We start from the raw sequence: 14,546 nt of genomic DNA, 5'->3' as shown, positions 1-14,546 counted from the left end.
AATATTGACTGGCTTATATGTTCCTCCCCAACTCCTATGATGCACATTAACCTATACGTTTTTGCCCAAGTAATTTCATCTCCTACCAGAACCAATAAAACCTCTAAACGAGAATTCATACTGGACTGGATTCTAGTTAATTCTCCCCACCTGACAATCTGACCACTACCCAACATTTCTTTTAAGAGATCGCAACCGTGCACCTCATCATTCATCCTTCCATACAATTAGGAGCAAAAGGCATTTCAACCCTGATAATTTTACCTATGCTCTAATTGTTCCTGGGAACATATCAAACACCTGCCCCTAGATGAAGCAGTACTCTCCTTCAACAACACCTTCCTCGGGATTCACAATACCCATGCCCCAACTAGAAACATAAGAGTAAAATCTAATTACACACCCTGGTGGACCAAAGAAACTAGTAGTACTCAAAGACAAAGGCCTGGTTACAATTCCATAAGAACAAAATCAGCACTAATAAACAGCATTTCATAGAACTTAGAAACAAAGTTAAAAATGTAATTAAAACTGACAAATCCAACTGTTACCACAACATCCAGATCAAACATCAGAATAACCCACAACAATTTTGGACAGCAGTAAACAATCTATTGCAGTCAGGTAAAAATACTACACTCACACCAAAAACAGCTAACAATGATGTAAATGTGTCCATCCAGTTCAACAACTACTTCACAGAATCTGTTCAATCCCTAGCCAACAATCTGAATAACACCAACCCTACCCCCTCAGAAATAAGCCCCAATACCTCCCCTCAAAGTTCCACTAACTTTTTCAAACTAAACACAGTCCCCATTTATTACATCAAAAACTACTTAAAAAAATAAAGCCAACTACTTCAGCTGCTGATGACCTCCCAGCAGATTATCTGAAAATTGCATTTGAAGCCATCTCCTACCCAATGACCATACTTATAAATAGATCCATTATAGAGGCATATGCCCCCACTATTTGAAAAATCTCACGCATCCTGCCTCTGAACAAAAGTGGTAGCTCCTGTGAGCTCACTAATTATCGCTCCATTGTCATCCTATCCCCCCTGTCTAAAATCCTAGAAATAGTACACTCCCACCTCATAGAATATCTACTTTCTCACAACCTCCTATCTCCTACCCAACATGGTTTCCGCCCTGCACATAGCACCACAACAGCCCTACTGTCCTTCACAAGCATAGTTAATCAGCACAGAAACAACTCCAAATTTGTATCAGCCATTTTCCTGGACCTGTCAAAAGGCCTTTGACATGGTCAATCACACCAGACTCAATGTCCTCTCCTCCCACAACCTCAGCAATACAGCCATAATATGGTTCCAGAGCTACTTAACAGATCATCAACAAACTGTTCGTTGGCAAGAGTCCCTCTCTCCCCTACTACCAGTTACCCTAGAGGTATCCAAGGCTCTGTCCTTGGACCCCTTTTCTCTCTGTTTACCAATCACCTCCACTCTGCCACTCCCCATTCCAATATCATTCAATACGCTGATGACTCAACTCTGATCTGCTCTGCTTCTACTCTTGATGCCCTTAAATTGATCACCCAAGACTCCTTCCAATTTGTTGAAACCTGGTTAACAAACTCACAACTTATTTTAAATCCCAACAAAACTAAACTTGTGCTTTTCTACCCCACTAGAAACCCTTCTTCTTCCACAAACTTTCAGATATTCTCTAAGAATAAAACTATAATCACTCATACCCCCTATACCAAACTTCTAGGTGTTACAATTGATAATAACCTGAAATTTGACCTCCACATAGACCAATCCATCAAAAAGGGTCATAAGAAACTTGGCCTTCTATATAGGAATAAACAATTTATGACTAGTAATAAAAAAATCACAATTGCTAGAACACACCTACTCTCAACACTCCTGTATGCATCCCCAATTCTAAAAAATACTCCATAAAACTGACCTTGCCAAGCCAGAAACCTGCTATAACAAAATCTCCAAATTTGCCACTAATGCTTCCTGTAAATGCCATCAATGTCTAACACACAAGCAACTTGACTGTCTAGAACTCCCTCTTTTACTTCAATTTAATCAACTAACCTTAGCTCATAAAATCCACCGCCACCCAGAAAAGATCCCAGGCCTCAAAGACATTATCCAAAAAATACTATGCTTCTAGATCTCTTTGCTCAAACAATAAACAATATTTCCAAGCTTTGGAACTCTCTGCCCAACCCACTAATGACCACTTCCACGTCTAAACAATTAAAAAAACTCTTAAAAACCCACCTTGCAAACTCCTGGCTCTGCTTCCATCATAGTCCAGGCTAGACCCCAGCAAACCCGCCTTCCAGCCCTCCTCAACTACTATACTAGTCCACCTACCCTCCTTCACTACTATACAAGACCACCCCTTAAATAGCAACCTCATGCAACAAACGAGTTGTAGATGCTTATATCAAACTTTTCTCTATCATTGTTCTATTGTATTGATCATTCTTATATCTCTCTTTGTTTCAAACCTATATGCACTGAAGTTAATTCCAAACCCTCACGATGTATTACATGTTTTTTCACTTTAATTTGCATTGTCTAATTCATGTGAAACCATTACTGTTGTAAATAGTCTTGCTATAATTGCTTTTTGTTTAACTCCTGTAAAACTATTAATGTTCTATATTATATACTATTGACTATGTATTGTGTATGACATTGGAGCTTTTCTCCCTGGGCTTCCACTAAAAAGGGGCACGTGTCCAGATGGACCTTCCCGGTTAACAAATGTAAAATAAAATAAATAAATAAATTACAGAATAAATTTGGGCTGACAATTCAGACAATGCCTTGTTTTTGTGACTTGTTACTCAAAGCCACTTTTTTTTTTCCATTTTCCACCAAAATTCTGTACAATTCTAAAATTGGTACTTAGTACAAAAACAAAATAATTCATAGAATTTGAAGATTTAGACTGGGTTACTCTTTCAACAAGACTTAAATTGTTCTTGCCAGTTTTCAGAACTTGGTGTTTTTAAAATTTGCTTTTAATATCTTATAGATGCAACAAACATTTGATTTTGATCTGTTTGCCTAAACCATGAAAATTATAAGCAGAATAACGGTTCTGACTGGAAACCAAAGTAACAATCACCAGCAAAACACACATGGAATTTCAGCTACTTAAAATGAGTCTTCATTATTATACTAAATGCAGATTAGTGGCTATGTCCACAAAGAGCAGTTTAGTAGAAACCAAATACAGAATCAACGTCTGCCACCATGCTGTGCACAGTGGGTATAAACAATGCAAGATCTCATGTGTCATGGTACTGAGGCTGGACATCATGCAAGCTGAAGGGACACTGTATAGTTTTATCATTTTTTTCATAAGAACAATCTGTTTACTGCAGTTTATGTTGGAAGAGACACAAATGAGTCAAAGACCCACAACATGTTGTTACAGACCTACCATTTTTATACACCAGTGTGCATTTATTTCCTTCAGGAATGTTTTCATGTTAAAAAAGACTACTTATTTCATCAATTGAGGAGTAACCCTACCAACTGATAAAATATAACTTCATTTACATCATTTGTCTTTACTAAATTATTGTATTAAGTAGACACATATATACCAATAAATATTATAGCACAAGAGAAACATGAAAGTGACAGCATTAGCATACTATTTACTTTATGTGTAGCTTTTGTTTTTCTTTTGGGTCCAGTTATTTGGTGTATACATAGTATTACTTGGGAGTCAAATTATGATATATTTTATTAGCTGAATAGCAGGCTCATTCTCCTTTTCAGAATTTCCTCTGTTGATATGCAAGGTACAACATTTTAAACTAATTATCTACTAATTGCCCGAATGGCAACATTTCACACCTCCAGATGGGCTGCTTTCACAATGAAAAAGGTCAACAATGACAAAAGCCTGCAAAGTACAATGTACAGATGAAACTAATATGGAAAACCCTGATTCAAAACTGTTTTATGCTTTGTTAGCTGATTACTTCTTAACATAATCACCGATGGAGGTATATCACCCCTAGGTCATGCACTGAATTCAGTTTTCTAAATGCCTAGGTATACTTTACACAATGACTTGTGCTTTGCTACTAACTTAAATAGTAAGTGCTGCTCTGCTCAGTATGATAGATTTTTATGTTTGAAATAGTTGTTCATGGTGCTACTAGATTTACAATCATTACTTTCTCTGTATTCGTGGCGAGTTGCTTTGTCATATTATGAACTCTGTGATTTCACTGTGCTGGTGTTATGGCCAAAATATAAATATACATACAGTGTAGTGTTTTAAACTAGCTACCATAAAAGAAACACAACACTAAATGCACTCTCATCAGCACATTGGACAAAACTTATAATTTTAAAATATGATGTAAAGTACCCCAAGAAGGTGCAAATTGATGTCATGGTAAAAGATGTAACAACAGAACACGTACTGAGTGAAAGTTTAGTTACAGAAGACTAACAAGAAATTTGTTGAAACTTGCCCTTCTGGCTGGCATAGAGGGATAAATCCATGATCATAACCCATCTGACCCACGACTGATCAGTGATTGTAGTGCTGGATGGTGGGAGTAACCAGCTAAAGGAGGAGAGAACTGGTGGCATGTTCAGCTGATTGATCCTTTGCAAGCTGCATTTTACATGTAAAACATGGCCACAGGACCAAGGCATGTGTGGGGTTGGAGATCCAAGTCTGGTGTGGGAGCTCCCATTGAGTGTGCATATGGGAGCACATGCACATCAGAAGGCGAATGTCGACTTATCACTTCAGTGATATGGGTGCCCACATTTTAAGGCAAGCCAATTTCACTTTTCAAATGTGGGAATCAAACAGTGTACCTTGTGAATATGAGGTAAACATCTTAACCATTATACCAACCCCCAACTCCAAACCTCGACTGTGAAAGGGAAGATGGCATATATTGGGCTTTTGTGTTGGAAGTTGTCTGCTTCTGTAAGTCATATTGCCAGCAAACAGCCCCATCCACCAACCCTGAAGCACTAGAGGTGGTTTCAGAAGAGTCCACTGAAGAAATCTCACCAACACAGTGTGCCTTTCCCCCTTTCCACCAGAGGCAGCAGGTCATGCTCCTTCTCTCCTCTCCTCCTCCCTCTGTCTCTTTCTCTCTCTCTCTGACTCCTCTGGGGCTGGAGACACTAAACCCCAGTTGCCAGGGTGGTAGTCAGGGTTCTAACCCTCTGCATCAAGGAGCCAGACACTTTGTAACTAACATCTTGAATGATGGAAAGCTGCTGATGAAATTGGCTTCCTGGTCCAGGGACAACGCAGGCAGATGCTGTAGGACCACAGTCTGCGGGAAGAGAAACAAAACTTACCTAGGTCAAGGGATGAGGATACTCACCTGAGGTGGCAGAAGAGTAGAAAGCGGATGCAAGTAGGAGCACAAAGTATCATCATGGCTACTGGATGCCAACTCCTCAAGATGGCTTTCATCTCTGTCCTGTGGAAATCCAACAGAGCAGAACAAATGGGCTCTAGTTTGAATGAAAGAGACAGCGATAGTCAGGAATGAACTGTAGAAGTAATACAGAAAAAAAATTGAAGTAACTTAAGCTATTTGTAGCATAACTCAAAGATACATATTGTATACCTAACGTGGTGTCTTTTTGAAATCACTTAATATTAGAAAAGTTTCCAATACTTTACGTATCGATCAGGTATGACAGCAGTGACAAAGCTAGTTTCTGTGTAGTTTAAAATGTAAATCTATTTATGTAAATAAAGTATTTACAGCAGCCAGTTAAGTCCTGAGAAATAATGTGTCCGAGATATTTAGAATTTTACAAAGCAGGGAGACTAAAAATCAGGAGAATGGGATATAACTTAGTTTACTCTGCATGAACATCCACAAATGTACTGATTTTGAATTTCGCTACCAGAACAGACTAGTTTATCCATGGTAAAATTATATTCCTGTTTTTGTCCTATTGTTGAAATTCCCAGATACATAGACTTGTGTGCGGGTTTTTAATTTGTGAAGTTAGTCATTGCATTTTTGTCTTTTTCTAGGGCCTAGTAACAAATCTCACTTTAGGCAAAGATTTCTTGACTGGCTGGACCATGTACCCATTACGTATTGATGATGCTGTAGGCCAAGGCCTGAAGGAAAAGAGTCATAAATCATTCCTAAGCTCTACATCCTCAACTTTTTCTGCACCTGCATTTTATATTGGCAGTTTTGACATTCCAAGTGGAATTCCAGACCTACCTCAGGACACATTCATCAACTTCCCAGGGTGGACCAAGGTATGTTGCTTCATGTGCTACTGTTCTTTACTGATGTGCAAAAAATCCAAATAGTACCGTCTGTATTGTAACTGAACATTCTTACAGTCTTATCACTGACATTAGCAGTAAGTATGATTACAAGTATTTTGGACCCCGTGTTTGTGAATTAACAGCCAACTACAAGTAAAACACAGCAACCTGATGACAACGTTAAAACAGGCAGTTTTATGTAGTACATCCATTTTATCCAGTGACATTTATTATATCAAAGTGTCTGTAGCACATTTTTTAACCCCTTTAGAGTCCACCATTTTCAAGAAGGCTGTGCCATTGTTCATACTTTTTCTGTTTTGTTTAGGAAGGGCTGCATCCCAAGAATGTTTTTTGGCATAGTCTCATGAAGATGAAAAGGTGTTGTATTGAAGCAATTACCTTTACATTTTTAGCCTATGCAGTTTGCTTTGAAGGAATTGGAGCAGCTACATATTGAATTATAATTAAAATAATTATTTAATGTCACCATCAGCTTGGTAATTTTTTTGGCATGTCACAGACCCTGGGAACCTTTCTCTTTTGGATGTTTGAGCTCACCACAGCACTGTGATGATTTCTCATGTGGCCAGCAATTTGAGTTCATCAGCTGAAAATAAGTATTTTTGTGTAATTCTGTCAACAACCATGTATTTAGGGAACAACAGTGAGTATCACCTTCTGGCTAATAAAACTGAATATACAATATAAATCTTTTTTAACGAAAACAACATTATGCCTATTTATGTTAACAGCATATGATTGTATTCAAATATTAACAATATTTCCAGAAAGTCACAAGGAGCAGCTGTACAGCCATGTGTAGCACCAGAGCTACAGGTTACATAGTAGCTTTGGATCAAAAATGTTGATTGATTTTCAGTGGTCCTTCTTTATCTGTTTGTTGTGGCTGGCACAGTTAACTGTCTAATTCTTTTTAAGAGATTGAAGATCATCTGTGGTCTTTCCAGTACGAGCCTGGATTGCGTTGACCTCTCAGGGTGTGCTCAAAAGATTGCTCTTGGAATTAATTTTTCCATGGCCCCTTCATCTCAGTTGATTTGTCCCACAGGATTCCATTTTTAGGTTCAGTTCTCTTTGTCATGTACGTGCTTCCACTTGGTGCGTCAGTCCAGCCAAGGCATTTACATAGGTGTTTACTAGGTTAAATACCACAAGGGCCTTTTTAAGGCTAGCCATGCATCCCAAATCTCTAACAAGTTCTGATACCCTTGATAAGTGTAAGCATGGACCTGGGAGATGAGTCTTTTACAGATTACCTGTTTGCATCAGAGATGTAGGTGCCAAACCAGGGATGAATTTCCGATTTCCGATCCAATTGCCCAAGTTGCACTTGAATTGGATTTGGGAGGAACTCTGCTTCACATGGATGGGGAAGCTTGTTCCATAGACTGGGTAGTCTGTGGGATACATACCTATCTCTCCAGCAGGTCCTATTTATATCACAGGCAAGGTTTAAGTCTTTAGAACAGGTAATTCTGGTTCTGTTTGTTTTGTGGATATGCAGGAGGTCCATCAGAGTGGGGTCTGACAATACCTGTATGCCAGGCATAGATCCCCCCCTCAAAAGCCTGTAGGAGACAGAATGCAGGGATAGAGCCTTGAGGTGGTCTACGCAGGACATATTACTCATGCCCTGTATTCTTTTAGTGAGGAAATTCTGTGGACATTCAGTTGTTGGATATGCCTGGATAGGTACATACCAAAGGGGGCATTGTACTCAATGATAGGTCTGATGAATGCCAAATACAGTAGAACAATGACTTCCTTGAACTTGGATGCCATACCTTTGTTTATAAGTTGTGCAACATAGAATGATTTCCGCACCACTGTAGACATGTGATGATCAAAGGCTAGATTACTATCTATGTGTGTCTCTTAAGTCCCTGACTGCTGGGTTAACTCTAATGGGTGTGTTGTGTAATGTGATAGTTACCAGGTATGGATGACTTCCCAAAGGATACTGTTATGCATTTCCTGGCATTTAGTTTTAGTCCATGACTCTGACATCAGTTGTTTGTCTGCCAGCCCCTCCTGGAGAACATTTTTGTCAGTGTGAGACTCAATGTCAGCTTCTAATTTGCAATTGTCTGCAAATTTAGACAGCCAGAGACCACTGACAGTGGCCTTGACTTCTGAGACTTAAATGACAAAAAGGAGTGGTCCAAGGACTGATCCCTGATGGACTCCACTTGTGACTGGCCTCTTTGTAGAGGTGGACTCCCCAATTCTAACTTCCTGGGTCATTTATATTATCTCAGCTGTCTGGTAACATCCCTGCTTTTCTCAGGAACATTGCTGTGTTTAATTTATACAGTCCGCTTCAGATGTTCCATGCTATGCTGATTCAACACATACTGTCTTATGCAGCATTTGATTACAGTTTCACTCCTTCGCTAAATATTATGCAGCATCCTCTATGCAACCATTTTTTGCATTAAAATGCATAATTGTGTTTTCCAATATTTTGCCCTGTATGGAACCAATTTGTGCAGGAATGTATGCTCCATTGTAATCATACTTTACTGTGCAACTTTTCTCCCAGGAGTCTTCTGTAAATGGGCTTCTTGGCTCAGTCAGAATATCAGAAAACAACAAATGTAAATAAATAAAATAACATGATTGGTGAATGTCTATTACCAAATAACTTTTGTCCAGATTCATAATATGTCAGAGTACCTCTTTTAGTTCTTAACTACATTTCTTCCTCCATTCTTTGTATCACTCTAACACAGGTTAATCAGTGAATAAATTAAACCCTGAGCTGTGGTAGAGCTGACTGTAGTAGATGTACATTATATGCATCACCAACTCCCTGGTTCATGTTATCCATCCAGCATTGGTCCCTGGCCCCCTGGCACCTGTCTTAGTTTCTGGAAATTCAGCCCTCAGTGTCCCACTTCCCAAATATGATAGGCCGAATTCACAGCTAGTTGCTCTTTCAGAACATTTCAAGAAGGCAGCCTGTACCAAATTAAATGGCATCTGGAGTAATGGACTTTTAAGAGAGAAACAGTCTGGGTTCAGAAGTGGCCTTTGTATCACCACAGTCCTGAAACTCACAGATAGGATCTGTAACCAGATGTTGGTTGCAACATAGCTGTATGGCAGTAGACCTCATTAAGCCTTTTGACTGTGTGACACACAAAAGGCTGGTACATAAAGTTGACCTCTATAACCTTAGTCCTCCCAGCTTAGGATGATTTCATGAATGCTTGTCATGTCCTCAGTCCATCGTAATGTAGTCCACAGGCCTTAGTCTTTTGATCCCTCTACTTTATTTTCCTTATTAATGCCATTACATTTTCCTTACCCAGTATACATTCTCTACCACTTGCAGAGTACATGGCAGTATGATACTTGTGCAGTTAACTGAGCTTATTTTGTAAGTCTGTATTTTTCTTGCCATTTTTGAAGTCTCCTGTAATAGCAATATATATTCTGGTAAATTGTTTCGCCTACACTACTAATTCTAGGAAATTAATACAAGTGTTTTGGTTTGTGTATACTTTTATTCCTAGACAGCTATGCAGCTGGTTTAGACAGCTTTACGGTACACATTGGCATGGAATTTATCATCTGGGACCGCCTCCTAGCCTTTCACCCTTTTTACATGATATGTCCACCTCAGTAATGAAATGGTAGATTTGTTAATACCTGTATCCTATATCATGCAGCTAATTAAGTCCAGTACTCAGACTAAGATTCTGGATGCAAAGAGATTCTCAAAAAAAAAAAAAATAATAATTTTATATATATATATATATATATATATATATATATATATATATATATATATAATCTAGAGAGGGGGGGGGGAGATGCAGTCATATGCAGACATACAAGCCCTTTTATATTTTAAAAAATAGAAAAAAAAAACATACAAGGCTCAAAGCTTTCATAACTGTGATAAAAGCCCATGCGCACATTTTCAAGGTAAAAGGAGTAAACAGATGGCAGCTAGACGAATAGCTTAAAATATTTCTCATGCTGTCATCTTGATGTGGTTTATGTGTTCACTTTCAACGAGTTTATCTTCAACTATGCTCCATGCAAGTACATATTCCTTAAAGTACAGGATACACAAATTTCTTTCAAGGCTTGTCACCTGCTTGCTAAGCTCTAATGAACTCTAACGAAAGTCAAGCTATTATTTGTATGATAAAGGAATATGTGGAAACACTGCAGCAGTTTTAACCTAGAAATTTTATAAAATAAGCATTAAAGAATTGTAAGTCCACTACAGTAGTATTTTATATTGCTATTATCGGGAAGCTGTGAACTGTCATTGGTGTAAAAGTAGTACAGGCAAGTTTGCTGTACAGAGTAACTGTAACAGGCAGATCCCAGTGCAAGTGACTATGTGGCACCCTGTAGCGTTATAGTTCTCACTCTTGCTGTGGATTATAATGCCAGACCTGTTTCTAACAATTCACAAATTATCCTTGATATGTTGCAGGATCATTATATGATGTCACAAAATGTGGTTAGATGAGAACTTTAGTCTACACGTAGCTGTTGCCCTTGTTTTAGTAATTCAGAACCAAAGGTGGGGCAGTACTTGTGAATGAGTAGCCATCTGTTTTATTCGGGTATGGGTGTTCCAGATATATGCTGAGACTTGCAAGGCTTTTGAATATGTCCTTTTGACATATATCTGCTGATATGTTACCTGCTAAATTATTTTAGGATGCATTTTCAGGAATTCACCCGCTTCTTGCTAGCACAGTGCCAGATTAGTAAATACATTGAGAGAGTTTACTGCCTGGGTACGTAGTGCAACAAGTTGTCTAACCGTGGACCTCCTATAGATTATGAAAGGGGATGACTTGGTTCAGGAGGTCTATTCTGCTACATGTGGAGAAATATTTTAGAGATTTATGAAATGCTGCATTCAGTGACATGATTCCTGCATTAAGTCAGCTCCAAATGGACTAGAATGAAGATTATCTCAGTGCACTGTGTGTAATTGTTTATTGTCCTTTACACTCTGTCAAATTGCACCTGTTCTTGTGTCCTCCAGTCAGAAATGCCACTCATGAGCTGTGGCATGACCATGACCTATGTGCGATGTGGAGGGCCAGGCAAAGGGTAAACCTGCATTTAGGGAAGATGAACATTCTTGAGGAGAACCTTGCTGTGGATGCTGACTATGTGGCATACTGTTAACAATCCACAGGTAAGAATCAATATTCTTGTCCACTGAGATTCTTCTGGAATGTAATCACAAGCAAGTTTTTTTATGTTGTGAGCAGCCTGATCAGACTAGCAGGTCTGATTATCTGTAAAGGTTTTCCTCTTCTCAGTGTGAGGCGTTTGAACATTTTTTTTCCTGATAAATTTTCCAAGTTAGTCTGTCTCTTTCTCAGAGTACCTCTATTGAACATAATAGTATGCAATATGTGGAACCCTTAGAGTGTTGTAACCATGGATGTGGTTTCATTTTTCCATACTACATATTATGGACTGGACCATGGTCCTACAAACCTGGTTACATCATGAATGTATGTCCATTTTGCAGTGATTTTCCAGACTGTCTGCTTTTCTGAAAGTTTTTTTGTCATTTTTATATGTAAGGATAAACATTTATTGTTAAATTAATTTAATAAACCTGAGACTCTTTGTAATGATAATATCAAAATCATTAAAAAAAATGAAGAAAACTAAAGGAGCCCATGAACTTAGTCTGGCTTCTAAAGCTAAAGATAATTATAAATTATTCTTTAGCAATATAAGAAAAGTAACAAAAAAGTACCCTACATTGCTCAAAGCTTATTCATAATGGGACCTACTATTTTGACTCAACTGGCATTGCCAGTATACATGCAAACAAATTTAGTGCCAGCTTCACCCCTGAGACTTCTACGCAAAGCCCTAAAATATCTGAATCTCTTATTCTCAAATGATTTCTAAAGATCATTTTCTGAACATTCTAACCAAGACCAAAAGTACATCCTCAGTGAGACCTGATAATATACCTGGTTGATTAATAGTGTTATACATTTCCTTGCACACATTTTTAACTTCAGTTTAGCTACTCATTTTGTCTTTGAGTGGCATACAGCAGTCATTATGCCCCTTCATAAGGGTGGCCTTACAACTGAACCAGGTAATTACAGACCTATTAATCTTGCAAGCCTCATCTGCAAAGCTGTTGAACATTTATATAAATATGTATATAATTCATAAATTCCAACGCCCTGGATCAACTAATCCATAGTCCCACCAGGGGCTCCAATATCCTAGACCTGGTCATTACCAACATGGCAAATCAATGCTCCATACCTATGGTCACCCCCTCGTTAGTCAGGTCTGACCATAAGCTAATCACCCTTAACATCCACATCCCACCCCCACCCCCCAGTAAAGAAACCACCATAAAAAACTTCTCCAAAGCCAACTTCATGCTACTCAAGTCAGAAGTGACAAACTTCATGACACCCATGCAGACGGGAACTGAAAGTTCAACTGCTGAATCCTACACTAAGGCACTGTAACGAGCACATCCACTCATGCATGAATCGTGCCATCCCAAATAGAACCAAAATGCTCTCATCCAAAAAAAGGAAGCCAATCTGGTGGTCCCCTGCCATAAACAAACTTTACAACAAAAGGAAGAAACTTTTGCAGAAAAGAGGAAAATCCCAGGATGCAAAAACTCCTTACTAGCCTCAGTAAGAAACTGAGATGCCTCATAAAATCCTCCAAAGCTAGTTATGAAAATAAAATTGCCAAAGATTCCAAAGACAACCACAAAGCATTCTATAACTATGTCAAGAATCTAAATGGCAATGCTCAGATCTGCTCTGAGTTAAAACAGAATGGCAATAAATATACTGATCCAAAGGATATTGCCAGTATCCTGGCAGATCGATTCAGTGCCAACTTCACCCCCCTCTCACCCCCTAAATGGCCCATCTCAATACTGGAAGATTGCCGAATTCCAGTAATAACGGCCACACAGGTACAAAACGTACTCTCTAAAGCCAAGAATACAGCATCCATGGGACCAGATGACATCCCGGGCTGTGTACTACATGACCTACAATATGAACTGGCACCTCACCTAAGTGTCATGTTTAATCATAGCCTCACTTCAGGTTTCGTGCCCACTGAGTGACGCAGAGCTACAGTTATCCCAATCAATAAGGGGGGATCCACCTTGGATCCCGGAAAATACCGTCCCATCAGTCTGACAAGCCTTATCTGCAAGGCCATGGAGCGTATTATCATGGAACTTATAAACAAAGACATTGGCAACCTTCAAACACTGGACCCCACCCAGTTTGGGTTTGTGAAGGGCCGATATTGTCTCCTGAACCTGATTGACTTCTTTGAATCAGTCTCCAGAGCCATGGACAAGGGTAAGGTGGTCCACACAGCCTATCTAGACCTTGCCAAGGCCTTTGACACCATCCCCCACTCTGGAATCATAGATAAACTTACTAAGTTGGGCATTAATCCCTATGTCACCCAATGGGTTGCTAAATGGCTTACTGATAGAACCCACACTGTAAAAGTAGCCGACTCCAAATCCAGCTCCAGACAAGTGACAAGTGGAGTACCTCAGGGTTCAGTCCTGGGGCGCTCTTGTTTGGCATCTACTTCTCTGAAGTACAGGTCAACACTAAGGGACTCTGGCTAACAAAGTTTGCAGATGACTGCAAACTGGGAGCCATTATTGAATCCCCAAATGATGTGGATACTCTACAAAAGGGCCTTACAGAAACAGATGCTTGGTGCCAGAGCCATGGGCTCAAGCTCAATGCCAATAAATGTATTGTTATCCCCTTTGGGAAAAAACATGTATCCATGAATTACCATATAGGTGGCAGTACACTAAACACAGAAAGTGTGATAAGAAACTTAGGGACACAGGTGGACAGTGGTCTCACCTTCGATAACCACATCGCCACAACAGTCAGGAAATCCTTCTATGTGGCACACCTCATCACGAAGGGCATTTCATCCAGAAAAAAGGAGGTCATTGTCCCACTATACTCATCCCTCATTAGACCCATTATAGAATACAACGCCCCATTTGGTATGTACCTCTCAAGACATCTGCAACAACTGGAAAGGCCTCAGAAATACCTCACTAAAAGAATCACAGGCCTAAAGCAGATGCCCTACGCTGACCGCCTTAAAAACTCCAGCTATACTCTGTCGCATATCGTCTACTCAGAGGCGATCTCTGCTTAACATACAAGGCCATGTCAAACCCAGAGCTGTTGG

The 14,546-nt window shown here is 39.3% G+C and overlaps 1 protein-coding gene across 1 annotated transcript in view; it reads left to right on the top strand.

Annotated features, from left to right (window-relative positions):
• Positions 1-14,546, top strand: part of GLB1 (galactosidase beta 1) — a 1,256,403-nt gene that overhangs the window by 1,196,263 nt on the left and 45,594 nt on the right. The window contains exon 15 of the mRNA XM_044064915.1: positions 6,042-6,278. Coding sequence (XP_043920850.1) covers positions 6,042-6,278 — 237 coding nt within the window. The remainder of the gene's footprint in view (positions 1-6,041; positions 6,279-14,546) is intronic.

The sequence above is a fragment of the Protopterus annectens genome, chromosome 3.part0, assembly GCF_019279795.1.
Source record: "Protopterus annectens isolate FY-2018-M chromosome 3.part0, PAN1.0, whole genome shotgun sequence".
Classification (NCBI taxonomy): Eukaryota; Metazoa; Chordata; order Ceratodontiformes; family Protopteridae; genus Protopterus; species Protopterus annectens.
Note: the sequence above shows the minus strand (reverse complement) of the source record. Positions and strands in the feature narration are given on the sequence as shown.